The sequence below is a fragment of the Haliaeetus albicilla genome, chromosome 2, assembly GCF_947461875.1.
Source record: "Haliaeetus albicilla chromosome 2, bHalAlb1.1, whole genome shotgun sequence".
In the NCBI taxonomy this organism is placed as follows: Eukaryota; Metazoa; Chordata; class Aves; order Accipitriformes; family Accipitridae; genus Haliaeetus; species Haliaeetus albicilla.
In genome coordinates this window covers 43,230,724-43,257,386 of record NC_091484.1, presented here as the reverse complement: position 1 = coordinate 43,257,386, position 26,663 = coordinate 43,230,724, and the positions used below count along the sequence as shown (strand labels likewise).

The following is a 26,663-nucleotide window of genomic DNA, read 5'->3' as shown; positions in this document are numbered from 1 at the left end:
GAGTGGGTAATCTCATCTGCTGGTGTGGGAAAATACAGCTAATATATCAAGCGTAAATACGATACGGTTTAGATCTTGCCCCCCTAAAGATATGACATTAACAGTTACCCTGGTTTAAATTCAGATTATTGTCTTTCGCAGTTTTATAGGTAATGGATACATGCAATAAAATTCTATTTGAATATATATTCTATCTAACGAGACACACATCGTATCGATTTATATTTTATACACACACACGCACGCACGCACATTGCAGACGGCTTGTAATATGTTAGAACATTTCCAGCACTTGGGTATACTGGGGTACTTATCTAAACAATCACTCATTTCCTCCTCCTAGCGAATGTCTAATTTGTAAAGAGAGTTAAAACACATTTACTTACTCATTTCCAACAGCACATCTATGGAACTCTTTAACTGGGGTAATAGATAAGTTTCTCTATTTACTCTGCGTGAAGAGGAAATGCGGTTACACACACGCACACAGAGACAGCCGCAACTGTTCAACAACACACATTTGACAGGAAAGAGGAGACTGTTTTATTTATCTTAAAAAAAAAAAAAACACAACAAAAAAAAAAACAACCAGAAAACACCAGCAACCCGTGTTGTAAAAGAATAAAGCTCCCACCTACACGACTGTAAAAAATAAAAGATTGCCAAAGTCCACCACGAGCAGAGAGTGTTTTCCCGGTGTAAAGAGGTACGCGCACACATACAGACACATACGTACAAATACCTGCCGGACAGCACCAGATGAATTACACTGGCTTATGGTAAATATTATCCTCGGCATAAGTCCTGAGACACTACGGCCAGGGCAGTACAGCAGGCTGCCGTGCTCCCGAGCCACGGCGAAACACAACGAAAAGTGGTGTCTCGGTTTGTAAGCTCAGCGCTACATTGGGCGAGCTGACTGGGCTCTGTTTCGTATTATTTACTGTGATTAGATCTCAAAGTATACTTGTTTCACTGCGCCTCGTTCTACCGTGGGGCTCTGGCGCTCGGTTACAGAGAGAAGGATGCAATTTTGTGTACGACTGTAAATCTGCAAGGTGACCTGAGCTGCTCAGCTGAAGTCTGTTTTTTTCGTGTGGTTCTATTAGTCTGCGAAGATGTGCTGAGGCAGGACCTCCAAAAGGCCTGTTCCATGTCTTTGTGGTTTTGTTATCATAAACAAGAACCCAGCCAAGACCACCAAGTGTTATCTTGCACACGGCCATTTCGACATTTTACTGCAAGATTTATGGCTGTAATAAACAATCTCAGAAACCCTTTTTTTCCCCGGTACTTCCCTTTAACAAACTTGTAGCATCACCCTAAGCTTCTCAAAGAAAGGAGAGGAGAGGAAAAAAATAGGCCAGCTCCCTTATTTTTTCCAAAAGGACTAAAGGCTCGCTTTCACTGGCGAAGGAGACTTCAATCAGTTAATAAAGGAGCGAGAGTTTCCTGGCCAAGGCTGGCCGAGGAGGAGATGGGGACCCCACCGGAATTAAGCTGAGAGGGAGAGAGTCAATTTTCACGCACCAAGACGAGGCAACCTCATACATACCCAAAGAGGGCGGAAAGGGGGATCCCCCTTTTTCTTGTGAAACAGGCAAGCACTCCTGCCACCCTCCACACGCGCGGCTAAAACGTAATTACCCCGAAAGAGAAAAATCATCATAACAGCAAGAATAGTAATAGCAATAATAATAATTCAAGTCAACCTTTCGCCGTGCCCGGGCATCCTCCACCTCGAGCGGTAGGAGGAGGAAGAATCGCACTAGCAGCCTGGTTTGAATTTGATTTGAACCATTTTGAATATATTTAGCCCCAGCTTTCCCCTCTTGAATGCGAGGCTGTCCCAAGTTTCAAAGTGACCGAAAAGTGACACCGTGTGCATTTTGTTTCTTATTAATCTTACACATTGACAGTCTTTGTTAAATAACAAGGCGTGCCCTTCACCAGGCGACATTTTCATATTTGTTAGACGCAGTGACCTGAAGTTCACCTCGGCCTTGGACTTAGTTTTTCTAAAAGGTCTATAACAGTGTCTTTTAGATAGCGGGGTGCTTTGCCCAGGTCACTACTTCTAAGGGGAAATTAAGAAAAAATCGCGGGAAAATGTAAACGTTATGGAATGTATCGACTGTATTCGCTCCTTTGTTCCTGGGAATGATACAGCCCCCGAGGCTGCTCCTGCCTCCGCGGGCGGGAGCGCTCCTTTCCTACGCTCGCTGCCGGGGCAATGCTCGCAGTTTTGCCCCAAGTTCAGCATTTGGTAAAAGCGGTGACTCCTCGGGCACCGGGGCCCTTCGTAACAACGGGATGGTTGGCGGGATTTGCTCGCTCTGTCCTGGCGCAGTTAAATAAACACACGTAAAATGTGATTTGTGCCCGGATTTTAAATGAATGGTCTTTTCAGCAGACCTTCCACGCCAGAGCGCGGTGTGCTGAATGCAGAGAGTGAGGGGACAGAAAGAGTTCGTCTCAGATTCTTAACTGTTCCGCTCCAGGTTGTTGCTTTTTTTTTTTTTTTTTTTTTTTTCTTAAGGAATAACTTCAACAAGAATTCAGAAGAGTCAATATTTATTGAAGTCGCACTTTCAACTTCTTTGAAGACATTCTTATTGATATTTTTAGTCTAAGCCAGATTGAAAATATGGAATTTGAGCCACTAATTGTTTTGTTGAGGAAGCAAATGGATTTCAGTCACCTACTCTTGAGTAAGCCAGTTATAGTAACAGCTTTCGTTCTGGGTATATCAAAGACGCATTGTTATTCTTGGAAACAATCCGCCTGCTATTCTCTAACAAAATAGATATTTGGCTACGGTTTTTAGCTTGTTATCAGGCTTCGCTCTTACACCAAATAAATACTCTGGATGTGAAAGGTTGTAGACTATCTCCAGCGAGGGCAGGCTCCCCAAACGTGCAATGCCAGGGCTCGCTACAAGCGAGCAGCAGCAGCAACTTGGGAACTACGTCCACACGCCGAGCAAACACTTGCATTATACACTTTCCAGGCTTCAGCAGGAACTTTAGGCAAAATCTCCAATAATCACTTTGGCTAATCTGAAATGTAACCTCTCGCATATTTGTTCCCAAGGAATAGCGCTCGCCTGCCACGATCCAGCTGTGTCTCTGGCAAATAATTCACGCGTACCAGCTACACAGAGGCCGGTGTAGGCTCCTGCCTTGGGGGTGGAAAGGCAGCAACGCATGGATGGGTGGAGGTGCGCTCTTTCTCGGACTGCCTCGTCGCCCTGTCCCCTCCTCCACACCTTTCATATCTGCTTATGAATATTTGGGAATATCCTTTCCTTCTTCCATCCACCGCTCATTCTCATTATTCCAGGGTGAATCCGCTTTGCAGTGATCTCCCCCAGAATGAAATTCCCTGTGCAATAGTGGCCAGTTGTCCCTACAGACACGCCTAACCGAGGAGCTAAAGCTTCAACACCGAGGCGGCACTGGGAACAAAAAAAAAAAAAAAAAAAATCCCAGCGTTGTGGGAATAACTCTCTGCGCAAAGAAATTCCACTAAACTTTTCCTTGGGGGGAGGGGGAGGCGGGTGGCTGGAGGGAGGGAAAACAAGCCTCCCTGCTCCCCACTTCGCTGGGATCTGCTGCCTCGAGTAATTCCAGAAGGCTGTGAGGACCCTCCAAATCACGGAGCGGCGCGGGGCGCACAACACATCGGTAGCACAACACAGCCCCGCCGCTCCGCATTTTAAAGGAGCTCCTTCGGACCAAACGTATAGCCCGTATTATCTCCAGCATGTCCTGTTTAAGCACAGTTTAGCGGTCGCTACAGAAATGAGAGCAAAAACAAAGACGCGGCTAGGATCGATACACGCGTTAATAGCTTCGCCCCTATCTTATCTCCCTGCCATTTTGCAAAGTGAGAAGGCTTAACGTTAAAGCTCTTAAAGCAGGTTATTATATAATAAACAAGGGTGAAACATTTTGCTACCTGGCTCTCGGAGGACGCAGCATCGGCGGCTGCTGTGGGGGTAACACGCGTGTTTACCTGCCGCGGCTGAACCCGAGATATTCAGACACAAATGTGGCCGATAATTCAAGATGAAATACAACGTGTATTACTCTTGAAAAGAGGAATTTTCTATCCTTTCCTCGGTAATTGAGGTCATTCAGCCAGTAGGGTTCACCTGGAGTCCATACTGTGATACACACGTAACTCAAAGCTATTTTATCTTTTGTGCTGATAGTCAAGATCTCGGCTATAACATTGACATCAAACTCCGTCTGGGCGAATGACTAAGAGTGGTGCAAAACGTAAACTTTTGACCCTCAACTTTTTGACCTGCAGTTGTAACGCCCTTAACCACAAAGATATACAAAAGCTATGCAGCTTCTTTTAGGAGTAAGACACTCGCACTGTTTGTTTCAATAGTTCTGCCGTTTCCCCCAGCTTTCTAAGGGCTTTTTTTTTTTCTTTTTCCTTCTTCTTGCTGTTGAGAAATCGGATACTTTTGCATTTTTAATTATTGCTTTTTTTTGTTGTTGTTCCCCTTTTCTTTTCTTTAATCTCGCAGCTTTGTAAAGTGCTGTTAGATCAGTTTGCACAGCCTTTCGGCAGCGTTGGAGGGAAGCCTGTTACTCAAAGGCGCTATATGGTTACAATTGCAGGTGAAATGCTGGGTAAGTTCTGGGCGTGAGGTTGGAAGGAATGTAGCTACGAGCGTTGGGGGAAAAGCTGCAGCTCTCTGCTGCGAGGGTCTTAGTAATTTCTCCTTGATTTTAACATAAAGAAACAACTCTAATTGTTTGCGAAGCCTTGTCTAGGCAAACGAGTTGACTGTGAACTTGGTCTAAAGCGAGCTCTGCTGGTGATTCCTAGGGTGTGCAGATTTATCTTTTCTGCATTTACTTAACCTGGCAGTGAACTGCACGGGCTGCCATTTGTTATCCAGAGACAGACTTCACCTCAAGCAAGGACTGTTCCACAAAATTGCAATAATTACCCAATAACCTTCATAGCAAATATTATTATTGAAAAGACATTTTTTTGGGGAGGGGATATAGGAAAGATTCCTTATGCGTGCTATAAGGCGAAATCCTTGTAAATTTTACACGCTCTCTATGTCAGATTTGATATTGTTTGTGCGTGTAGCTACAGGAACATGTGACTGTGATGGTCCATGAGTATTTGCCTTCCAGAGAGACATTAGTGAGGATGCTTTAATTTGAAAGGGATAATATTTTCAGAGATGAGCAGGCGGCTGTGGGAGCTGTGTTTCTGCACTCTGGCTAGCAACTCTTGCAACAAATCGGGGAGATTTTAAGGGCAGGAAAGAGAAAGAGCTAAGAAAGCAAAGCGATTGCCTTAACTTCGTCAGGAGATTTACTTATGTCTGCATTTAATGCGTTAAATCTGTATTTGCGGGGAGGGAAAAGGCATTGCTCCAGTATCCAGAGTTTGAAATCGAAACCTCCTGATCCGCCTCTCATGATCTGTTCCATTCAATTTCCCATGGAGCAGATTGCAAACCACTCTATTGTCACCCTTCCACAGATACACTCTTATTAAATGTAAGGAAATGGCAGAATAATAATTTCCCCGTAATGTTCTGCAATTAGGGCGTTTGCAGGGTTTAGACAAGGCTGCAGAGCTGTAATTTACGGATGACTTTCCATCGGATTGTTACACTTCTGGTTTAGAGAAAGTTATGCCTTGCAAAGTCACTGCTTACACACATTAAGAGAGTTGCCTGATCTTTAATTGGCCTTACGCTTAGACATGACACACTACACTCAAGTATTCCTTTCAAACGATTAGGTAAACTGTATTTCAATGCGCAGAACGCCACTTGCCATGCCTAAAGTAAAACAAACTCGCACGCATTAATCCCCCAAACACAGCAGAAAAAATAATGTGCGCAGATAAGACCTCTCTCCTGATTCCCAGCGATTATTCTCCATGACATTTTCCCTCGGAAAACAATTAGAACCTGGGAATATTTTGGTAGAGTTCGGCAGTCTGGGGTTGTTTGAATTTCAAATTTCAAAGCGGATCAGAAAATCTTAATGCACTTCTGGATTTGAATGGCTTCAACTGTCCTGCTTAGGACAGGGCAGGGCCACAAATATGGAGAAGTTGTCATTTCTAGCTAACTTTCTTTTGTTGTAAGAGTTTCTTGCAGTACGGGCGGTTTATATGCTTGTGGGTTGGGGGATGTTTTTCTTTTCCGTAGTTCCTGAATCTCTGTGCACTGCTTTACGTGGAAAATGCTCCAGAAGCCACATTAAAAAATGTGAAAATATGTAGTAGCAAACCTTTTCGCTGTAGACAATGAAAAATTACAATCCGCGATGATATCCAGGTTCCTAAAATATTAGTCAAATGGTTGTGCGTGTTTGTATATTAACCAGATAATTCAAATAACGCGGTGTTGTTGAATATTGAGTAATTGTGAATGGTTTGTGTCTAGTATCATTCCCGTTTACAAGAGAAGGATTTTCCTTGGAAAAGCACCCATATATAAATGAAGCCCAAACTTTTAAAGGGTTTTCATGCCTTTGCCTCAAACTATAAAATTTTATAGCATATAATATAATATAATACATGCCTATCATATATAACTTTCTGGTATTCCTGTTGACGAAAATGTGACAGCTAGTGTACTATAAAATCTCCAGCTGTTTATTACGGAAATGATTTTCAAATGTGCGTTTGGATATGCACTTTTAAAGCCTTTCCCATTTTTTTTTTAATATAAAGTACATGCATATGTGTTTGTTTAATGTTCATAGGAAGGATACAGAGACACAAAGGCTTCGGACTCCATTTATCTTACACAGGGGGTTGACTCTAAATGTTAAATATTTGTAAAACTGTGAGATCTTTGAGCTGAGTCAACCTTACGTATTACCGTTTCTTTAACATTAAAGGCAAATGAATTAAAAATAGGGATCAATCGGCAATGTGCAGACCTTGCAGAGGTACACAACAACCTTACCCTCCTGTACCACTGTGTCTTTCTCTTATTTTTGCTCACAGTAACAGATACAGCCTAAACCACAATATTCAAACGGGATAGCACTAGCGAAATAAAACAAAGCCCATCTCCCAGCTCGTATCAAACCACCCCATTCTTTTGCAAACCCGACTTTATGACACATGAAGGAAAACAATGCAGTCTGCTGTATCCCTACTACTCCAAACCTGAGCAAAGAAAGAGATACTCACAGCCGGTTTGGAGATTTTATATGTGTGTGTGTGTGTGTGTGTGTATTTTTTTTGGAGGCAATTCTCAAATCTCTTCCCTAGCCCCCAACTAGTCGGTCTGCACCCCCCAAGATCACTCGCCTAAGTAACAGCTCTGAGGGTAAGGATCAGGCCTTAATGCTACCAAGAGAAAGACAAGAGTTCCTTTCACCCTTTCATTCAAGTCCTGGAAATTCAAAGACTAAAGTGAAATCCGGCCATAAAGTTTATTGCTGAGTAATCACACTCTAGTGAGAACAGTCCACTTAAATAAAAAGAATGTTGAAGTAAACACGCAGCTGGGGCCTACCCCACAATGGCAGCCAGCAATATAAGGCAGAGAGGGAGAGAGCAGAGCTAGGGGGATATTTACAATCTTCAATAAACCAAACCCGTATTTCATAATTTGCAGCACTCTAATGACCTGTAGTCTCCTGTATTAATGCTACAAGTTACAGTCAATTGGTTCGCTTTAAAAAAAAAAAAGTCACAGGAACATATATATCTATACACGCGTACACACCCTTTGTATACATAAATACACCAATATTAGACACACGTATGCATGTGCACGGCTTTATGCAGGCATATACATCGATTTGTACATGCATGCACACACACATAATTTAAATATATTTATATTTATGCAGTTACATATAGGATCTGGAAAAAGTTACAGCAACGTTATAAATGCGCATCCCCGAAACACACTACGCGCTCGCAGATGGACCTATATACATAGCTAAAGCTTTCTGCACAACCCGATGCAGAATATAGGAATCTTAAGCGCTGCAGTACAATCTGTGCCATTTTACTACTAGCTCTGATGTGCGACATATTTCACCAATCCAAAGATTATTACCATATCAGCACGCCTCCAACTCTATCATGCCTACATAAGACACTGCCCAGATAATATCAAGCCCTATCTATTTTGTTTCTCCTTTTTTTAATCGCCTGCAGTAACTACTCTTTGCTAAACAAAACCTCTCCAAACTTGAAGAGTCTATTGGAGCAAAGGAAGTAATTATCTTCTGCGGTAGTCAAAGTGATTAAAGCTAGGCCCCAAAATCCATCTCTGCCAAAGTCGCTTATTGTGGTTTACTTTGATTTGATCGTTAAAATAGAGAGCTAGCTGCTACGAGTGAAGGGATGGGGGGATTTGCAGCGCAACCTGGATCATTAGGGGTTGATCCTGCCTCTTGGGCTCGGTGGGACCGTCCTGAAAAGCTCCAGGCGGAGAGGAAGGGAAAGAGAAAGAGAAAGAAAGAGAGAGGCGAGAGGCAGCGAGAGCGAGCGGGAGCCTCAGCTTCCCCACTGTACAAATAAACTTTAAGGAACTTGTGCACAAAACTTACCTTTGACTTGCAAGGAGCCATTTTTCATACAGTATTGAGAACTTGTGGTTTGGATACTTCTGTCCCTAAACCTGACAATTTGAATGGCCAGGAGGCACACGTAGCCTGCAAAAGAGTCAAATGAAGTCCAGCGTCAGTGAGATTATATGTTATGTGGTATATAATGTTGGATGTCAACTCCCCAAAACCATAAAACTTACTTTAATGGCACCACGTGACTTTTTATAGCCAGTGAGCCTATCTGTCTGTGCTATGGATGATTTTACGATCTAATTCATAGACAAAACCCTATTCATTTGGCACCCAAATGTCATATAGCCGGAACTGGGGCTTATAAAGTTTACTGTTTTATAACTTTTAAGGGAAGGCATCAATGTAACCAGTGAGTAAATGTGCAAATCTTTAGTTGCTCTTAGAAGCTCAGAAGAGTTAACCATTCAAGCTCTGATGGGGTAAGTAACATTACGTTTATAGCAAACTAATCGTAGCGAAGAAACCCAAAAATCTTTAAAGGCTGAAAAGTGGGAATGTGGCTAGCGAGGGTTACTAATAGACACAGAGGGCTCGGACGTGGCTGTCCTGCAAATATACTTAATGAAACCACAGGAGAAATTCTAGAGCGATGCAAACACGTCTTGGAGTTAGCAGCGTGTTTTAACAAAGCACTTTTTTTTTTTTTTTTTTTCTTTCCCAACCATCAGCAAACAACTAACAGTTGATTCACCCACAAAGGGTGTTGATTGTGGTCCTGCGATGCAGCTTTGCACCTAGTGAGAAACCAGTAAGGAGGAACTTACGGTCAAACTTTCAATTAAAAATACTGGTAGCGGACAATCGCAGCATCTACCATTTGCAACGTGCAGCAGGAGCCAGGTAAAATATTATTAAAAACTCTGCACGGGTTAATGTTTTTTCAGAGGCAAATCAGGAAGCACAACTTCTTGCTTTGCACAAACCAGGTCACGAAAACTTTACAATAGAAAGTTTATTTTTTTTGTTGATTTCCAGTCAGTTTTTTTTTAAAAACAAATACAAAAAAAAAAAAAAGCTGATCACAGTTTGCTCAAACAGCCAGACTTTGACTATATTTGTAACTTTGTTCACAAAAAACATACATCACAGAAGCTGCGCTTAATAAGAGCCACTTCTAAGAGTTCGTGCAAAGAGTCATATACAAAGGCACAGCAAGGACATACTGCTTGGAATCACAGTTTTCGTCACAGATTCACTATTCACTACACGTAGGACAAGTTCAGTTGATTTCATCATTTCACCTCTACAACAGCATTAATTACACAGGAATTATATAGGTAGTTTGAATAAAAATATTTTTAACAGCTTGGAGCTATACAGACATTAACACTTGACCACACATGCACAGTTAAGCAGGTTGAGTGCAACACATAACATTTGTACTAAACCGGGGGAGGGTTTCTTTCTCTCTCTCCTTTTTTTTTACCTTCTTTTTTTTTTGTCCTTTTTTGTTCAGTTTTGTTTTGTTTTAACAGTTACTTCAAGTAACACAGCTCGCTTCATATAAATAAGTTAAAACATCTATTATTTTTTTCAAGACAAAGCCATTCAAGACAAAGAAATGTACGATAAAAGCAGATCTACTTATACACGCGAGAGAATGGTAATAAACAGGCTCATGATTAAAAGATGAATAAGGGCGACAAGAACAGGGTTTCTTCACAGAAGTAACACAAGGAAGTTTTAGAAAGTCAACTTAGTACTGACATGAGACGCAGGGTCAGCTAATACTGCTCAGTACTTTTAATTGATCAAACGCTTAGGGACGGAATGCCCCTCCTGCAGCTGCCATGCTCATACTTTTCAGCTTATTATCCTTTTTCCATTTCATTCTCCTGTTTTGGAACCAGATCTTTATTTGTCTCTCTGAGAGGCAAAGAGCATGTGCTATTTCAATCCTTCTTCTGCGGGTCAGGTATCTATTGAAGTGAAATTCCTTTTCCAGCTCCAAGGTCTGATAGCGGGTGTAAGCAGTCCGAGCCCTTTTCCCTTCTGGTCCCCCTATGTTGTCTGGAAGAGAAAAGTACATGATTTAGATTCTCAGCAGCCACTCGGAGCCTTCGTGTCTTATTGCAGCTACCAGCGACCAGGACCGTTATTCTCAGTCCTGCTTGGTTTTGTTTCTGGTTTGGATAAACGCTCAACAAGTTTCTCCCTCCAGCCCCTTTTAGGAAAGGCTTGGGGGAGGGGGATTTGGTGATCTCGGTAAGTTTTCGCTTGGATTTGGGGTTCGATTTTTTAAATTGAATTTTTTTTTTTTTTTTGGAAGGCTGATCCCCCCCCCCCCCCCGCCTCCCCCAGAGAAGCTGGTTTGGAGGATGCCTCTGCTGTTAGCTGGGTTTTGAGCGCTGGGAGAGCAAAGCTGAAGCGTGCAGCCCTTTCCCACGGCTGAGCTGGGGAAGGCTCTGGGAGGCAGCGAGCCCCCGGCTGCTCCCCCAGCAGCGAGGGCAGGGCAGGTACAGGGGGCTGAAAGTTGCTCCGCTTCCCCGCGCCCCTCAAGCCCTCTCCCCGGAGTTTGGGGCGACTCGCCTCCCCCCCCCCGCCTCCCCCCCGGCTTCCCGGCAGTGAAAACTGCCCTCCTCGCCCTCTCCTATTCTCTTTTTAATACGGCTCGGCAAAATAAATGGGCTCAGCCGCGCCGTTCCCACTGGAGGATCCCCCTCGCAGAGGAGAGCCGGGAGCAGCCTCTGCTCCCGATCCCCCTTCGGGAAGGCGCTTTCTGCTCCCCCGCTGCCCGCCGGGGCCGGCGCTGGGAGCCGGGCGGGCTGTGTTTTGGGGGCCGGGCGGTTTTTGCTTTCGGGGGGGACTCGCCCGGAGAAGGGAGCGTGCTTCCCTGCGAGCAGAGTTGCGCCGTGCGCGGCGGCTGCCCGCTCGCACGCCCTCCTCTCCCCCTCTCCCCGACCTTGCTCGGCGGAGCCACCCGGTTTCCATTAAACCCTCCTTTTCCTCCAGAGAAATAAAAGAAAGAAGAGGGTATTTGCTTTACCATGACTTATGTGCAGTTTTCGCATCCAGGGGTAGATCTGGGGCTGTGAAGGCTGGGCTGTGCTTTGGTCGGTCGGGGCACTTGCCTGCTCGCTGCTCGCTGGAGTGTCTTCCTCAGTCCCAGACGAGGTGCCAACCCCGTCCCTGCTGATGTGCGTGTTGCTGCTGGAATTGGACGAAGTGCTGGTGGAGTTGGCGAGGGAGTTTTTCACCCCGTGGTGACTCTCGCTGACAGGCGAACCGGCCACGGCGGTGCAGGGCAGAGGGTCAGGGGGAGGCGAGTGGGAAGACGTCGCGGGCTGGTTGTACCTGGGCTCTGTCGAGGCAGAGGTGGTGTTGGCCGGGTAACTGCGGGGTCTCTCATTGGCACCAAAGTGGGTGGAAGCAGAGCGCCCGACGCTGAGGTCCATGCCATTGTAGCCGTATCCGTACCTGCCGGAGTGCATGCTGGCGGAGTCCCTGTATTGCTCGCTCACCGAGCTGTGATCTCCATAATTATGTAACTGGTAGTCCGGGCCATTTGGATAGCGACCGCAAAATGAGTTTACAAAATAAGAGCTCATTTGTTTTTTGATATGTGTGCTTGATTTGTGGCTCTTGGTCGTTTTGTGCGTCTATAGCACCCTTGCACAATTTATGATGAATTATGGAAATGACTGGGACATGTACTTGGTTCCCTCCTACGTAGGCACCCAAATATGGGGTACGGCTTCACATCACGTGCTTTTGTTGTCCAGTCGTAAATCCTGCCTGATGACCTCTAGAGGTAAACTCGTGCACTGGTGGGGGAGCTGGGAGGGCGCGGGCGGCCCGGGGCGCGCCGCCGCCGCGCGCCGCCGCCGCCGCCGCCCGCCCGTCCGCCGGCCTCCAGCGCCACCCGCTGGCGGCGCGGGGGATGGCGGCGGCTCCGCGGGGTCGGCCCGGGGTGACGGCCCCCGACGGCGGCGCGGAGCGGCGCGGAGCGGCGCGGAGAGGCGCGGCGAGGCGAGGCGAGGCGCGGAGCGGGCGCGCCGCCGTCGCCGCGCCCGCCGCCGCCGGCGGCCGCGGGAGCGAGCGGCCAGGCCGCCGGGCCGGCGGGGCTTGCTCCCCCGCCGCGGCCGCCGGGGAGCCCTGCGTGCAGCCAGCGCTCCGCTTTGTGCCCGCTTTCTCCTCCGGGCGAGGCTTATTCACGCCAGGTCACAGATCCTGCGCGACCCATCCTCGCACGCCGGCCACGCTTGTGCCCCTTCTACGTGTATACATATGCATATATATGTATATGCACGTGTAATTCCCACCACCCCCCCCCCCCGCCTTCTTCCCGTGCCGGAGGTTTCGAGAGGCACCCGGGTCCTGCCGATGTGAAATGGCAGGTACCTAGGAAAGATAAATATCGTGCAGCGTTTGCCCAACTAGGGGCTCAAATTCCAGGCGGCTTCACGGCCGCCGTTATTTTTCCGCCTCTCGGACAAAAACCCAAAACAACAAAACTCTAAATGCGGCGGTAGCCATTTTGCATTAGTACTTTCCAGATTTGGCTTTTAAAATCTCTACCGCGGTAGCCCAAAATGCGCTGCCTTCCGAACAAAAGAGCCTGGATGCGTATACAAGTGTATTTGTACACAGCTTCACACGCACACTCACGCACACACAATATAATACAGAGAGACAGAACGTATATATTAATCAATATTTTCGCTGCGCTTATTTTACTTATACAGAACTCCAAGTGGAAGCATTTTTTGGCAGCTACTTTCCTTTAGAGTATCTTTTTTTTTTTTTTTTCCAGTGCTAAGAAATGCGAATGTGAATTAAGATACCACAAAAGCGGGGAAGAAGATCCCCGAGTTAATGTGACAGACACTGTTCTTTTAATATTAAAAAAAAAAAAGGAAAGTGGGGAAAAAAAAGAAAGAAAGATCGACCCAAGCCCCAAGAAATGTAGTCCATAATTCAAAGCCCCTTCAGTGTAGAGCTGAGCTCACTGAAACCTCAGCGTAAGCTCAACGGGAACCACAGAAATTCACCCGCTCCGAAACCTCTTCCCTCACTTCCCCTGAAGTTTAACACCGAGTTTTTACTTTAATACTAGTAGTGCAGATTAAGCAGTTCAGCGGCATTTAAAAAATCTCCCTGCAATTCATCTTCGTTTTAACTGCAAGTTTATACCCGGGGTTTTATACAACGATTTTTTAAAAGGATTTTTCCTCTTTTTGCTATTTAAATATCTTATACATGCGTAAAACTTTTTTTTCTCCCCTGCAGACTGTAAGCTCCCAAACACAGCATAATGAGACGGCCCGACGTAGCGGGAGTTAGCAAAAAAACATAAACCCAGGATTTTCTAAAATCTCTCGTATTTCTACAATATGAACCTTCCTAATTAAAAAAAAAAAAAAAAATCACTCGCTTATCTCTTCTCACACAGGCACGCCAGGGACACTCACCCACACACAGATGCTCACCTCAAATATTTAAAAATCTGGGCCATTTCTCTAACACTTTAAGCAACGCCATCTATGCTTTGGAAAGGTGGTTATATACATACATGCCTGTAGCTCGAAAGCTAGGACTTCCACATATATTAAAGCAAGCCACAGATGATTGCAAATGTACATCTTTTAACCAAGCCTTTGGGGAATTAATAGACTGTGACAAACCTATAGGATTTTTGTAGCAGAAGGAACACAAGGTAAATAATAATAGTAATAGTAAGCGCTAAGGAAAGGCCTGGTAGCGTTTATTAAACGTGGTTCTACTCCCCTGACTTTTCCTCTGTTTCTTCGCTGCTGGGCTGTGTGGAATTTATGAATTTGTTTTCCTTTTTCCATTTCATCCGCCTGTTTTGAAACCATATTTTAATCTGGCGTTCAGTAAGGCAGAGAGCGTTTGCAATCTCAATACGTCGTCTTCGGGTTAAGTATCTGTTAAAATGAAATTCCTTCTCTAACTCTAGCGTTTGGTATCTGGTGTAAGTTTGCCTCCCTCGTCTCCCATGAGTTCCATATACTGTACCTGTAGAAGTAAAGACAAAACGATCGCATTGGACAGGGCCCAGTGATTTCAGACCAGAAAGAGCGGTTAGTATATTCTGCCTCTTTTTGCAGGCACAATCAAGGGATGGGGGGGGGGGGGGGGAAGGGGCGGCGGGGGGGGAGCCTGCTCTGGTTTCCTGGAGGCTTTTTGTGTGTGTGTGTGTGTGTGTGTGTGTGTCCCTCTTTTCCTTTTCTCCTGCCTGACCAGCTGTAAATGCGGATGTGCAGCGTGCTTATGGTGGTGGGGTAACTGGGGTACGAAGAGGCTTTAAGGTGGACCTAGGGAAAGTGGAGTAGGTAGCACCCGTGTGAATCTCTGAGCAGTGTCTGCCCTCGGCGTGCTGAGAGCCTCTGCGCGCACACACGCACACACACACGCGCGCACACACGCTCACACACGCTCACACACACGCTCACACACACACACGTGCGATCCGGGGAGCTGCACGCGTGTGTGTGTGCGTGTGTGTGTGTGCACGCATATGCGGGTGTGTTGACACAAACACGTTCTATTGCCATGGCTGTGACTACAGAGGGTCTGTAATTTAACTATAATTATAGACATCAGCTAAAGATCATAGAATAGCCTTTGCCATTTGCTCTGGAATTTATTGCCTTCGAATGCAAAGCAGCATCAGAATGGTCTTGCTAAAAGTTTAACTTTCCGAAAAAGAAATGCGACTCACAGTCCAGCAAACGTAAACTCGGGAGGAGGGGAGAGGAGAGGAGTCGTTAGCAAACATTGGAAGTAAACGTCTTAATATGGGACTATTAAAAAGAAGTGCCACCCCAACACAACCGTGTCCCGTCCGCCCCCCCCCCCCCCCCAGCACCACTCCTGGACAGAATAGTTCAATTACGTGAAGTTCACTCGTAAGTCAGCGAAAATCCCCGATGCCATGGAAGTGCGCCCACGGCCCCAGAAACGTGCTCTCAATATCCAATACTCACAGGCTAATGAGCTGGGGGAGGGGGGCGAGGAGGAATGTGCCACAAATGCATTGGATCCCCCGTACAGAGGGCATATTCCCTGCATCGCTCTGTGACAATGAAGAAGCAGAGCAGAGGCTTTGGGGTGGCTTTAGGAGAGTGGGAAAACTGCTCTGCTGGGTTTTTTCTCCTTTTTTCTTTTCTTTTTTTTTTTTTTTTTGCCTGCTTCTTAAGGATTCCCCGGTAACTTTCGCCAGTGAACCCACAAGCTGGGCTCTCGGCCACCGTTCCCAGGGTGCCAACGTGCCAGGTCTAAAATAACCTGGGAAGGTTTCGTGTTACGCACTGCCCTGCAGGAACCGCTTCTCTCCGGCAGTCTGGACTTTATCTAAGAACCAAAAAAAAAAAAAAAAAAAAAAAATCCTGGGGAAAGAAACTTTTCCTTCCTCGCCCACCCCCCCACCCCCGATTGCATGAAATGCCTTACCAGCGCAGGAGTTCATCCGCTGCATCCAGGGGTAAACAGGGCTCGTGTACTTCCGGTCGGTGCCTTCGTCATTTACAATTTTGGCTTGCCCGCCGCTGGATTTGTACTGTTGGTCGGGAGAAAAGTGCAGGTAGTCCCCGGGCCCCCTCTGTTTGCCGCTGCCGGAGGGAGAGGCGCTACTAATTTCCTTGTCCGAATAAAAACAAGAGGCTCCGTACTCATAGGAAGCCCGATTGCAAGCAATGACGGTGTTGGACTGTTGGTAGAAACAAGGTGAGGTGTAAGTCTTGTCCTGCAGGCTGCTTGCCCCGTACGAAGCCGGAAAATGCCTGAGAGCATCGTAGCCCGCCGGGTAAAGGGGGATCTGCCCGAGGAAAGAGTCCTGGCCCCCGGGCAGGCTCCCCGGGAAAGTGGGATTCACGAAATAGGAACTCATTTGCTCTCCCCCTCTCCCGGACCGTGATTTGTTGTGTATTAGTACATCTGGCGATAACTATTAGGAGTCATCGAAGTGGTTTGTTTCTGGATGGCCGAGCGCCAAAAGCGACAGCAGAAAATAGGAGCAGCTGACGGCGGGGCGGCCAATGGGAGCGCGCGCGGCGCCCGCTCCCCCGGGGCCGCCGCCACCGCGCCGCCAACTTACCGGCAGCCCCGGCCCCGCCGCGCCGCGCCGCCCCGCGCAGCCCCGCGCCGCGCCGCGCCACGCCACGCCACGCCGCGGGGACCGGCCGCGCCCCCGGGGCGGCGCCGCCCCTCCGGGGGAAAAAACATCCCAGTAATAACAGTAACAGTAATAATTCCCGGCAGGAGCGGGCAGCGCGACAGCGGCGGACGGGGGGACACCCCCCGCACCCACCCCCCCCGCCCCGCGGCTGCAGGGGGGGGACGGGGGGGGCGCCTTTAAAAGTTGGCGGCCCCAGGACAGGCGCGTCGCCCCCGAGGGACCCGCGCAGCCCCGCGGGCGGGGTGGGCCAGCAGCCCCCGGCTCGGCCGCGGAGGAGGAGGAGGAGGAGGAGGAGGAGGGAGGTGGCGGCGGCGGCGGCGGGTGCTGCGGGGGGGGAAAGTTTGGAGCGGAGGGAGCACGTGAAAGGGGGGAGCGGAGGGCCGCGCGGCGCCGGGAGGGGGGGCGCGGCCCGGCCTCTCTCCGTTTTCCCACCGCGATGCCACAACCGCATCCACGGGTTTTTAGGCGATTTTGTTTGGGGTTTTTTTGTTGGGGTTTGGTTTTTTTGGTTTGGGGCTTTTTTTCGGTTTTGGGTTTTTTGGGGGGTTTTTTTTTCGGAAATCGCCCCTCCGCTGAGGCTTCTCTTCGGAGCTCGGGGAGCCGGCCTCGGCGCCGAACCCGGCTTTTGTGAGAGACGCTAATGCGTCCTGCGTGGAAGAGGTCTCGTATCTTAATGAACACTCCCTAATTAAGGCGGAGGTTGTGGCTGGGGCAGGAAGCGGTGGCCTTCTGGGGAGGGGGGATTTTCGGCTTGCACCAAGTGTCCGAGAAGGCCCCGGGCAGGGCTGGGCGGGCTCCCGGCGCCCCCCGAGCAGCCCAGAGAAAGTTCCACGTGTCTCTTCTCCCCGGGTCCCCCCCGCCAGAGTCGAGCCGAGGGAATCAAACATTCAGATTCAAAAACGAGCCAGTAGGACTATTCCTAATTAATACAGCCCCGCTAATGAGTCAGCAGAAGCCAATCGGTTTCGTTGTTGCTCCGAATAATTTGATTGAACGCGGATGTGTGTCTTTAAGAGGGGAAAAAAATAATACACGAAACAAACATTTCCACCTTCATTTTTCAACATGGCAGTTACCCTATAGCGGAAATATAATTCTTGGCCCAGGGCAGGGACGGTAACAGTGCTGATGAAATTCGCTGAGGAGCTTTTAATTCAGCCGTAACCCTGCAGCTCCTGGAGATAACATGAGGTTGTTCATTGCGAGCTGTGTTTACTCATAATCCGTGCCCATTACAACAGATTGAATAGCCTAATTTTAAACGCGCTCTGACGGAAAGTGACATGCGTACGAGCCCCGTTTCCTAAAGTAGCTTTCAAAGGAGAGTTTTGTTGTTGTTGGGAGACTATTTGTCTCATTTCCGGGGGCAGATTACGATACCTATAAAACAGTAGTGAGTTAAAACATCTCTCCACAATAGTTTGTATTGTTCACAGTCTCAGCTGGACTTTCACATTCAGATGTTGATTGCCTCCAATTTTTTCCTCCCCCCCCCCCAACTTCCTTAACCGCTTCAGCCCGGCTAATCCATAAACACACCTGATAGAATTACAGCTCGCTAGCTGCATGCTTTGGGAGGTCATTTCAGAAACGTGTATTTCTTGAAAGCCAGCCTTCTCCAGAAAAAAAGTTTTTTTTACTCAGTGCGAATAGAGTTTAAAAAAAGGAGGGAACGCCAGCAAACAAGCACACAGCACGTTAAATACAAAGAGGTTTTGAAAAGAGCAGATTTTCGCCGACATAGGTCAGAACGAAAACGCACCGTGAAAAATGAATACTCGGGGTAAGCGAAACCCACCGGCCTTACTTTAAAAAGTTGTGGCCAGACGGTCTTTTGTTTGAATCCATCACACAGAGACCAAAATAAAAACATCGCACCAGGCTTAGTTATATTTACATTTTATAGCATCGGTTACAGACTGATTTCTTTTCTCCTCTCTTTTTCTTTTTGTTTCTTTCCTCTTTTTCAAGTTATTATTCGCGTCCAAACCGAACTGTCGAAAGCCCGACCGCAGGCAGCGAAAACATTTCTTCGTTGATCCCACGCTATTAAAAGGAATGAAACATGCACGTTTGCCTGGCTGGGTCGTGTTAGAGTAGTTACAGTGACAGCTAAACAATCTGCACTGCAATCTCCGCTTCAGTCACATTCAGGCGTCCTCTCCGCTCCTCCCCCTACCCCCAGAAAACCCCGAATTACAATAATCTGTTACCCCCCAGCTCTGCCGGGGAAATGCCCTGCCCGGACACATTTCGCAGCAGTTTCCCTTCACCATTCCCTCCCCCCCCCGCCCCGGAAAGCAGAAAGCCAGCCGCTGCATTTTGCCACCGCAACAAGGTCACACTTTGCGATACCCGTGTATTTCATCCGCCTTTTATTTGTTTTCGGAATTCCCCGCACCCTCAGCACCTCCTCCACCAAACACTTCGCCTTCCTCCTCCCTCCGAACACCCGGCCGGCAACCCCAGCCACCCTCGGATGCAGGTGCGGGGGCAGTTCCCCTCTCAAGCTTAAAAGCCTCCTTCTCCTCCTATATAAAACCACTTACAAATCCTTCTCGTGCTCGGCAGCGTCACCAAAACCAGCCTTTAACTAATAGCTCCTAATCCAAACAGTTTGGGCAAGGCGAACCGTTGTTTAGACTGGCGGGGTATGGGGAGCCTGGCCGGGGGACGCGGGCGGGTCCTCCCCAGCCAGCTCCCACTGTGATATTTTACAGTTGACACACACCGAGGTACAAGCGGAGGGGAAGGGGAGGGGGCAGAGCCCGTCCTGCCGGAATATCTTGCCCGGGGGCGAGCTCGGATGCTCCCGTAGAAAGAGGTAGGCCGGATTTATTTTCTTCGCCTTTTTTTCCTTCCCCTTTTCGGGTGTGTGTGGGGGTGTCTTTTCTGGGGGGTTGCCCCGAGCAGCGCAGGCTCCCAGCGCTGCCCTTCCCGGGGGCTGCGGGGGCCGCTCCGCGCCCGCCTCCGCCGTTCCGCCACGCCGTGGCAGCACTGAGCACCCGCCGCCCCGCAATAAATAATCCGGCGCTCGCTGCAGCTCCAGTCCGGCGGATACCGCAATGCAATGCAAATGCAATGCTTTATCAGCCCGGCAGCACAACCAGAGCCGGGGCCAACGCTTAACGCGCTCCGAGCCGCTCATTCGCAATGAGGAGGCGGGAGCGAAGCCGGGCGGCGGCGGGGGGTCTCGGGGGCACCGTCCCCGGGGCCCCGCTCCCCCCCCCCATCACCCCCACCCCCCACCCCGCCACCACCCCCTCCCCGCCTCGCCGGCACACACCGCGGGGCACCGGCCCGCCAGCCGCCGCTCCCCCCGCCCCAGCGCCGCACCGTAACAGTCACAACGAGAAGAGAAAGGGTGGAAAAAAGCTCCGTCTCCGGCGCTGAAATCGGTTTCGCCGCCGCCGAGCCCACCCCGCGCAGCCGGGGCGCGCAAGCTACCCACGCCGGAAAGCGCCGGGAACAACGCTGTTCCGAGGGACCCACGGCGCGGGGCATGGGGATTTTGCAGGCAGCGCTTGATCTGATAAAGAAAATCAAAGCCACATTCGCGCTGTTTCCCCCCCGGCTAGAAATAACCTTCCTCCTGGACATGCCAGGGGAGCCAGGAGACGTTGTGCTGACTGGTGGTTTTTGGATTGTTGGGTTTTGGGTTTTTTTTCTGAAATAGTAAAAAATAAACTACATCTGCATTTCAGCGGCCGCAAATGAACTTTAAGTTAATGCTGCGAAATAAATTAATGTTGGGGGTTTTAATTTTTTTCTCCCCCTCGCGCTGGAAAAAAAAAAATCCCCTCGGATTGATACTGTAAACCTCAATTCTTAGAAAATAACCTGAATGTCACAGCAACCCCCTGGCAAATGCAAACAGAAATAAACTTCGTGAAAAAAAAAAAAAATCCACGGCTTCCTTGCTAAATAGTAGAAAGTAGACATTTTATTTAGGCATATTATTGCATGCACCGGTTAAGTCGAAATCAACTGAGCTGCAGCCACCTCTATTTTTGGCCGGTAACATTTCCATTTGGTTTAATTGCACATGTCTAATATTTAAACGTATTAAGCCATGTTTCCCTGCTTACGGTAGTGTCATATACATTTCTCACCTTTTAGGTTCTGGCTCACAGGAGCCCCTGCGACTTTGACAGCTGTCGCTTTGGCTGCACAGGAGACGAATCGCCCTCCTTTTGGTGCCAGAAGAAGCAGGAAATTAGCCAGGTTGCAAGTTGAAAATCTGCCACGCCAGTGCTTTGAATCCAATATGCCACACCTTCCAGCGGGGGAACTGGAAATTGCCATCCCGGATCTGTGTTCTAGGCGGCTGCTTATGCCGAACCTCCGCACACTTTGTTCACTATTGCCTTACAAAGAACAAATGAAATGGGGATTGAAAGCCAGAGAGATCCGAAGCAGGACAGAGCTCAGCAAAAGAATGCGGCTCTATTCTCGCAAGGGAAATTATAAAAAAGTTCATGTTCACGGTTACCATCCACATGACCGACAACGACCAATGGAAAAACCGAACAACTCATAAAGTTGTATTGCAAAGTTGTAAATTTTCATAAACAACAACGGATTTATGGCCTTTTCCTCATCACTAAGAAGAGGCAGGTCTTAGAGAGGCGCCATCTTACCACAGAGGCAGCCCTGGAGTTTTTTAAAAGACCTGGAGTTTGTACTAATTTTATTAAAATTACAATTAGTACGTTGACCAGGAACGGAGTGTAGTAGAAAAAGGGAACTTCTGCGCAAATGATGCTCTGCTTCTACCTGTATTTACTCGGCCGAATAAAGGGACATTTCGGGCGAGGTTTTTGGGTTTGGGTTTTTTTTTTTTTGTGCTTTGTGTTTTTTTGTGGTTGCTTTTTTTTTTTTTAATTTTTAAAAAAGATCGAAAATATTAGATCTCCTTGACATTACGTGGTACCTGGCAAAAATGGTACATTTTTCTAAAGCGGGGCGACTTTTCCTCTTTTTAATGTCACACCGATGCCCCCCGCCCCCCGAAAGCCGCACGCACAAACTACACACGTACCCGACCAGATCATTTACACTTGGAAGTTTCGCATGGCACTTTATGTTCATTACAAAATATTATTCCACTGCATGCGATTTCGGCTTGATCGCTAGCCGCCTGGACTGGGGTTATGATTGCAAGAGGACACGGGAACACGGTGGAAGGGAGCCCTCCCATAAAGATGGCTTTCCGCTTTATTAATCAACTGCGCTAAGGAAAAAAAAAATCACAAAGTGGAGATAGAGAAATTGACTGATTCCTATCAATTCATCACCTTGGAAATTTTTTTCCCTTCTGATTACGGAAAAAGAAAAAAAAAAAGATTTATGTGGCCTAATTTCTTTATTTGTCTGTGTAAATTATTTTTTGATGCTTCCTTCGAACTGTTTCCCTAATAAAGAAACACAATTCATTGTCAACAAGCATATTTATTTTCTGTGTAACATAAAACACATTTATCGTGGGAGATACTTGTACACGGTATCACTTCCAAAGAGAGTTCACAGACATTTTTTTTTTTTCCACTTCCAATACTTACACGGCATATCCAAATGTTCACAACGAACACATCGAAACACATTGTAACATACAATTTTTGAATAAACTTTAGCCAAACCTTCAAGACGGATTTATACAGAGTTCTTAACAGTACATCATGCTACAAAGTTTCCAAATTAATTACATACTTCCCAATTTATGACATGATCTTACAAATGAGCTCCAAGACGAATATAAATGACAAAAAAAAAAAAAATCGTCCAAATATACAGTATCTGCTATTGTAGGAAAAGTCACGGTATTACATATTAACACGTTCGGATAATCAGGACAAACAGGGATTTTTTAAAGGTGGTTACATGGTCATTTAAATTCACTTTTCAAAGAACACTTTCCGCTATATTAAGTAAGATCAGCCTAGAATAAGAAAACGGCCTTTAGCAGAGGCAGACGAAGGTAGAAGCCAACGGGAGATATTAAACCGCTTTGTACAATATTGGCGTGTGTTTGCTTCCTCACTCGGAATAGTAAAGAATCGAGAACAAAGATACATTGCAGCATATGGTTTTCATTTATAATTGCTTTGGAATAAATATATTATTTTAAATTTAAATATATTCAGCCTTTTCGGTACCAAATTCTATACCAAAGCTATTGATGCGTGCTTTTCGAAAGACTACACTTACATTTCTAAAAGCATTTAGCGATTCACATTAGTAATGTTATCTTCTTTTGACTACTAAAATACAGTATACTTTCGAAGATAGGTAGGCGGAGCAAGATATATAGGTAGTCTGGAAAATAGGTAGTACAAATCATTGCTGTAGATTGTAGTGGTTTGTGGAAGATCTTTTTTTTCCCCCTTACTTGCTGTTTAACCTTTTGTTAGTGTAGCTGTTAGTTATGATACTTTTATAACAATAATTAAAAAAAAGAAAAAAAAGAGAAGTGCAGAGCTACTTATTCAAAATTAGGTAGTTTTTCTTAATATGAGCCTAATGCACTTTCCCCTTTACACATGATTGGGACTATTGAGTCAGGTAGTTACTTCGGAAGGTCACGGTTTACTATCTGTGCAAGCAGCATTTCTCCCACTGAAATGTCCCCTGGACAAACCCACCCAGGTTTGGGTAAACGAAAAAACAAATGATTGTAGGATGCTCTTAGGAGATATCACCGAAAGGTTCGGCACAGGGCGGGTTTGGGGAGTACGAGAGAGTGGAGAGAAGGCTGGAAAACCACCCCAAGAAACGTTTTCATGTTTGCAAACACTCGCTTGCAAGATGATTAATAAAGGGAAATGAATTTTTCTTTTTTTTAAATAAAAAGTGTCTCTCTCCTTTTTTTTTTTTTTCTTTTAAAGGGAGCTTTTCCAACTGTCATGTGCATACATTATACTAAGAGATCGCTTCCTCGAGTGGGACTCCTTAGTCCTCCTCCTCCTCGTCTTCTTCCACTTTCTCGACAGAGGCTGCTGCTGATGTGGGCTCGTTGGGAGCCGGGGTGCTGGAGCTCTCCTCCTTGTGCTCCTTCTTCCACTTCATCCTCCGGTTTTGGAACCAGATTTTGATCTGCCTCTCCGTCAGGCAGAGGGCATGGGCGATCTCTATCCTCCGCCGCCGAGTCAGATAACGATTGAAGTGGAATTCCTTCTCCAGTTCCAGGGTCTGGTAGCGGGTGTAGGTCTGGCGCCCTCGCTTCCTATCTGGACCTGAAAGCACGCACACACGGCCAGGAGTTAGGCAAGAATAGAGGTGGAAAGTTTTCTCAGTTTAGTTTGGTTTTTTTTTTTAATAATAATAATTATTATTTTTAAATAAACGAACAAACAAACAAAAAGCGGCCGAGCGAGAGTGAATGATCCCCTTCTCTCACTTCCACCCGCCCCCCCACTTTGCCCTAACAAAGACATTTCAGCCACACGTCCTGCCCTGCTCAGGCAAGGCAAAAATTAAGTTGCTCGAGACCTAGAAAAAGTGGAGAGAAAGCATTCAGGAGAGGAGGTGGGGGAGGAAATTGCTTTTGGGAGGAGGAACTTTCCCCCCAGGCCATGTATTTCCCTAAAACCTTCCAGACTTTCGCGTTTCGCAAGGGGAAATAAAAAGCTGGAAGGCTGGGCCGTATTTATTTTATTTTTCATGTCGGGGGCTCCCTCCACCCCTCCACCCCACCCCGCCCGGATCGTAAACAATACATCGTACTTAGCTCCAGAAGAGAGCTCTCCTTTTTCACACACTCTCGCCCCCAGCGCCCCCCCCCAACCCCCCCCCCCCTCCCGCCACGTTTTCCTGTTTAGAACATTTCTATAGATCCTTATCTCCGTGGAAAGGGCAGGGGGGGGACACGAGAGTGGCACGTCTCGGCAACGTGGGCTGGCAAAGTCCTCAGCAGTCCGTCCCCCGCTCCTGAACGCCCCTCTCCCCTCCGCCTTCCCCAGCGAGCGGGATTTTTTTTTTTTTTTGCCCAACTTCGGCAGAGGGCAGGGGAGACGCTTACCCGTGGGGGCTCTGGGAGCCCGCAGCCAACTCTCCACATTTCTATAGCAAACAGCGCAAATCAGCTCAACGCTAAAATTCCATAGCAAATGGAGTTAAATAAATTTACGAGGCTAGAACCCATTAATTGGGCAATAAAAAGTTTTATGATACTCATTTACATACAATGCCACGGGCTTTCTACGCAATGGCGCCTCGGCTATAATTAAAACCATAAAGGCTGTGCTGACAGTAATTCTGGCGACACGCTTTGCCTGGCTGCCACGGCTCCGAGCCCTCTCCGCTCGCCCCTACCTGAAGACCTCATCCAGGGGTATATCCGGAAATTAGGCTCAGCCTGGTTGTGCAGGTTGCTTTCCTCCGCTTTCTCACAGCTGGGTTTGGTTAGCTCATTGCAGAGGACGGGAATGTTCTGATCAAAAGAGGAACAATGCAGGTTGTAGGCATCAGAGCCCAGGCTGTATCCGGAAGAGAACGGGCTTTGATATATGGTACTGTTCACATTGTACAAGCCGGGCATGGAGGAGGCGAAGGCACCCGCGCCTGGTCCATAGCCGCTTCTCTGGGAGTTGCTTGCAAAGGAGCAAGAAGTAGGCTCTGCATTTTGGAAAAGAGAAGCCCCCGCCGTATATTTGCTAAAAAGCGCATTCACATAATACGAAGAGCTCATAATTTTGACCTGTGATTTGTTGTCCGGCAGGCTTCAGTGTCGGTTTTACGAGGTAGCGTGATATATGATAACATTACACCCCCAGATTTACACCAAACCCCATTTTCTTTTGGACTGAGCTGCCTCGAGCACGTGACCGGTCATATGACGCCGCCCGCCAATCCCCGCCCGCCTCACAGGTGGTGCCGGCCGCGGCCCGCCGGTGCCCGGCCATGGACGGGCCGGGGACGCCGCCGCCGCCGCCGCCGCCGCCGCCGCGCCCGGCAGCGCCCTCCAGCCGCCGCCGCCCCCTCGCCCCCCGACGGCGCCGCCGCGGGGAGTGGGGACACGGACACACACGCACGCACCATGTGGTCCTTCAGGCGGAGCGGGGGGGGCGCTGCGAAAAATGAAGGAAAATAAAAAACGAACTTTAAAGGAGGCTGCCGGTCACCCTCGCGTTGCTTTTCCGCAAGGAAAATAAGCGCGGGGGGGGCAGGGGGGTAAAGCCCGGCCGCCGGGCCCCGCCACGCCCGGCCCCCGCCGGCACTGCAGGGCTGCCCGAGCCTTGAAAATGAAGCGCCCCCCGGAGTGAGACGCGCCGGTGTCCGTCCGTCGTGTCCCCCGTCCCCCCCCAGGAAAAAACCCCACAGTCACTCTCCCTGGTGGGGGGGGGAACACCAAAAATGAGGGAAAAAAAAGCGAGGACCCAACTTTCTGAGCGCCTCCGAAAGAAAAAAAAAAACCCAACAAAATAAACCCACCCCCTCCGACTTGAAGAAATCGCCTGCAAATGGCTTCAAATCTCAGCCGCCCGTTTGATGCCCCTTTCACCTTTCCGTCCTACCTACCTTACCGTCCTAAGCGTGAGGCGGCAGCGGTACGCTCGGATGACGGGGAGCGTTGCTGCTTTTCTAAACACTGGGCTCCCCAACAATGCGAATGGCTCTCCATTGAGGATGCTGCACCGTGCCCTTCCTTTAAACGGATCGTAAAATGAGTTTCCTTCCCTCAGACGGGGAGTCCTGGTAAAGACAGCTTTTACTGCCTGCCTGTATTGCACATCATAAACTGGAAGGAGCACAATGGAATTGCCCCGGAAATTCTCCTTTCAATTATAGTTTGGTGCCCCGTGTACAAAGACTTTCTCACCAGTTAAAATTGTTCTTGGCGATATTTCGCACGGACCCTAAACTTTACGTTTTGTAAACGTGGGACACCCTCTACCCCCCCCGCCCCGCACACCTCCAAC

At 47.9% G+C, this 26,663-nt stretch overlaps 4 protein-coding genes and 1 long non-coding RNA gene across 5 annotated transcripts in view; 1 reads left to right on the top strand and 4 right to left on the bottom strand.

Moving 5' to 3' along the window:
- Positions 1-21,078, bottom strand: part of HOXA3 (homeobox A3) — a 45,314-nt gene extending 24,236 nt beyond the window's left edge. Inside the window, exons 1-2 of the mRNA XM_069772703.1 lie at positions 20,859-21,078; positions 8,574-8,678 (exon numbers count right to left, since the gene is read on the bottom strand). The gene's annotated coding sequence lies outside the window, so the exon portion shown is untranslated. The remainder of the gene's footprint in view (positions 1-8,573; positions 8,679-20,858) is intronic.
- On the bottom strand, positions 9,544-12,819 carry HOXA5 (homeobox A5). Its single transcript, XM_069772795.1, has 2 exons — positions 11,593-12,819; positions 9,544-10,616 (listed from the first exon to the last, which is right to left on the bottom strand). The coding sequence occupies exons 1-2, from the start codon at positions 12,152-12,154 to the stop codon at positions 10,366-10,368; spliced, it is 813 nt and encodes a 270-aa protein (XP_069628896.1). The 5' UTR covers positions 12,155-12,819; the 3' UTR covers positions 9,544-10,365.
- Positions 14,277-16,458, bottom strand: HOXA6 (homeobox A6). The gene is made up of 2 exons (XM_069772821.1): positions 16,023-16,458; positions 14,277-14,585 (listed from the first exon to the last, which is right to left on the bottom strand). The coding sequence occupies exons 1-2, from the start codon at positions 16,456-16,458 to the stop codon at positions 14,326-14,328; spliced, it is 696 nt and encodes a 231-aa protein (XP_069628922.1). The 3' UTR covers positions 14,277-14,325.
- On the top strand, positions 19,475-22,192 carry LOC138682370 (uncharacterized). Its single transcript, XR_011322467.1, has 2 exons — positions 19,475-19,570; positions 20,866-22,192. It is a non-coding gene; the product is annotated as an uncharacterized lncRNA (long non-coding RNA).
- Positions 22,178-25,567, bottom strand: HOXA7 (homeobox A7). The gene is made up of 2 exons (XM_069772833.1): positions 25,057-25,567; positions 22,178-23,978 (listed from the first exon to the last, which is right to left on the bottom strand). The coding sequence occupies exons 1-2, from the start codon at positions 25,430-25,432 to the stop codon at positions 23,695-23,697; spliced, it is 660 nt and encodes a 219-aa protein (XP_069628934.1). The 5' UTR covers positions 25,433-25,567; the 3' UTR covers positions 22,178-23,694.
- Between the last annotated feature and the right edge of the window lie 1,096 nt (positions 25,568-26,663).

Bases quoted from the DNA above. Each gene is read 5' to 3' on its own strand.
- HOXA5 (XM_069772795.1), bottom strand. From the start codon at position 12,154: ATGAGCTCTTATTTTGTAAACTCATTTTGCGGTCGCTATCCAAATGGC. The intron at 10,617-11,592 runs GTAAAGCAAATA...TTTCTCTTCCAG, and splicing joins AAAACTGCACATAAGTCATG to ACAACATAGGGGGACCAGAA.
- HOXA6 (XM_069772821.1), bottom strand. From the start codon at position 16,458: ATGAGTTCCTATTTCGTGAATCCCACTTTCCCGGGGAGCCTGCCCGGG. The intron at 14,586-16,022 runs GTAAGGCATTTC...TTACTTCTACAG, and splicing joins GCGGATGAACTCCTGCGCTG to GTACAGTATATGGAACTCAT.
- HOXA7 (XM_069772833.1), bottom strand. From the start codon at position 25,432: ATGAGCTCTTCGTATTATGTGAATGCGCTTTTTAGCAAATATACGGCG. The intron at 23,979-25,056 runs GTAGGGGCGAGC...GCGTGCTTTCAG, and splicing joins CCCCTGGATGAGGTCTTCAG to GTCCAGATAGGAAGCGAGGG.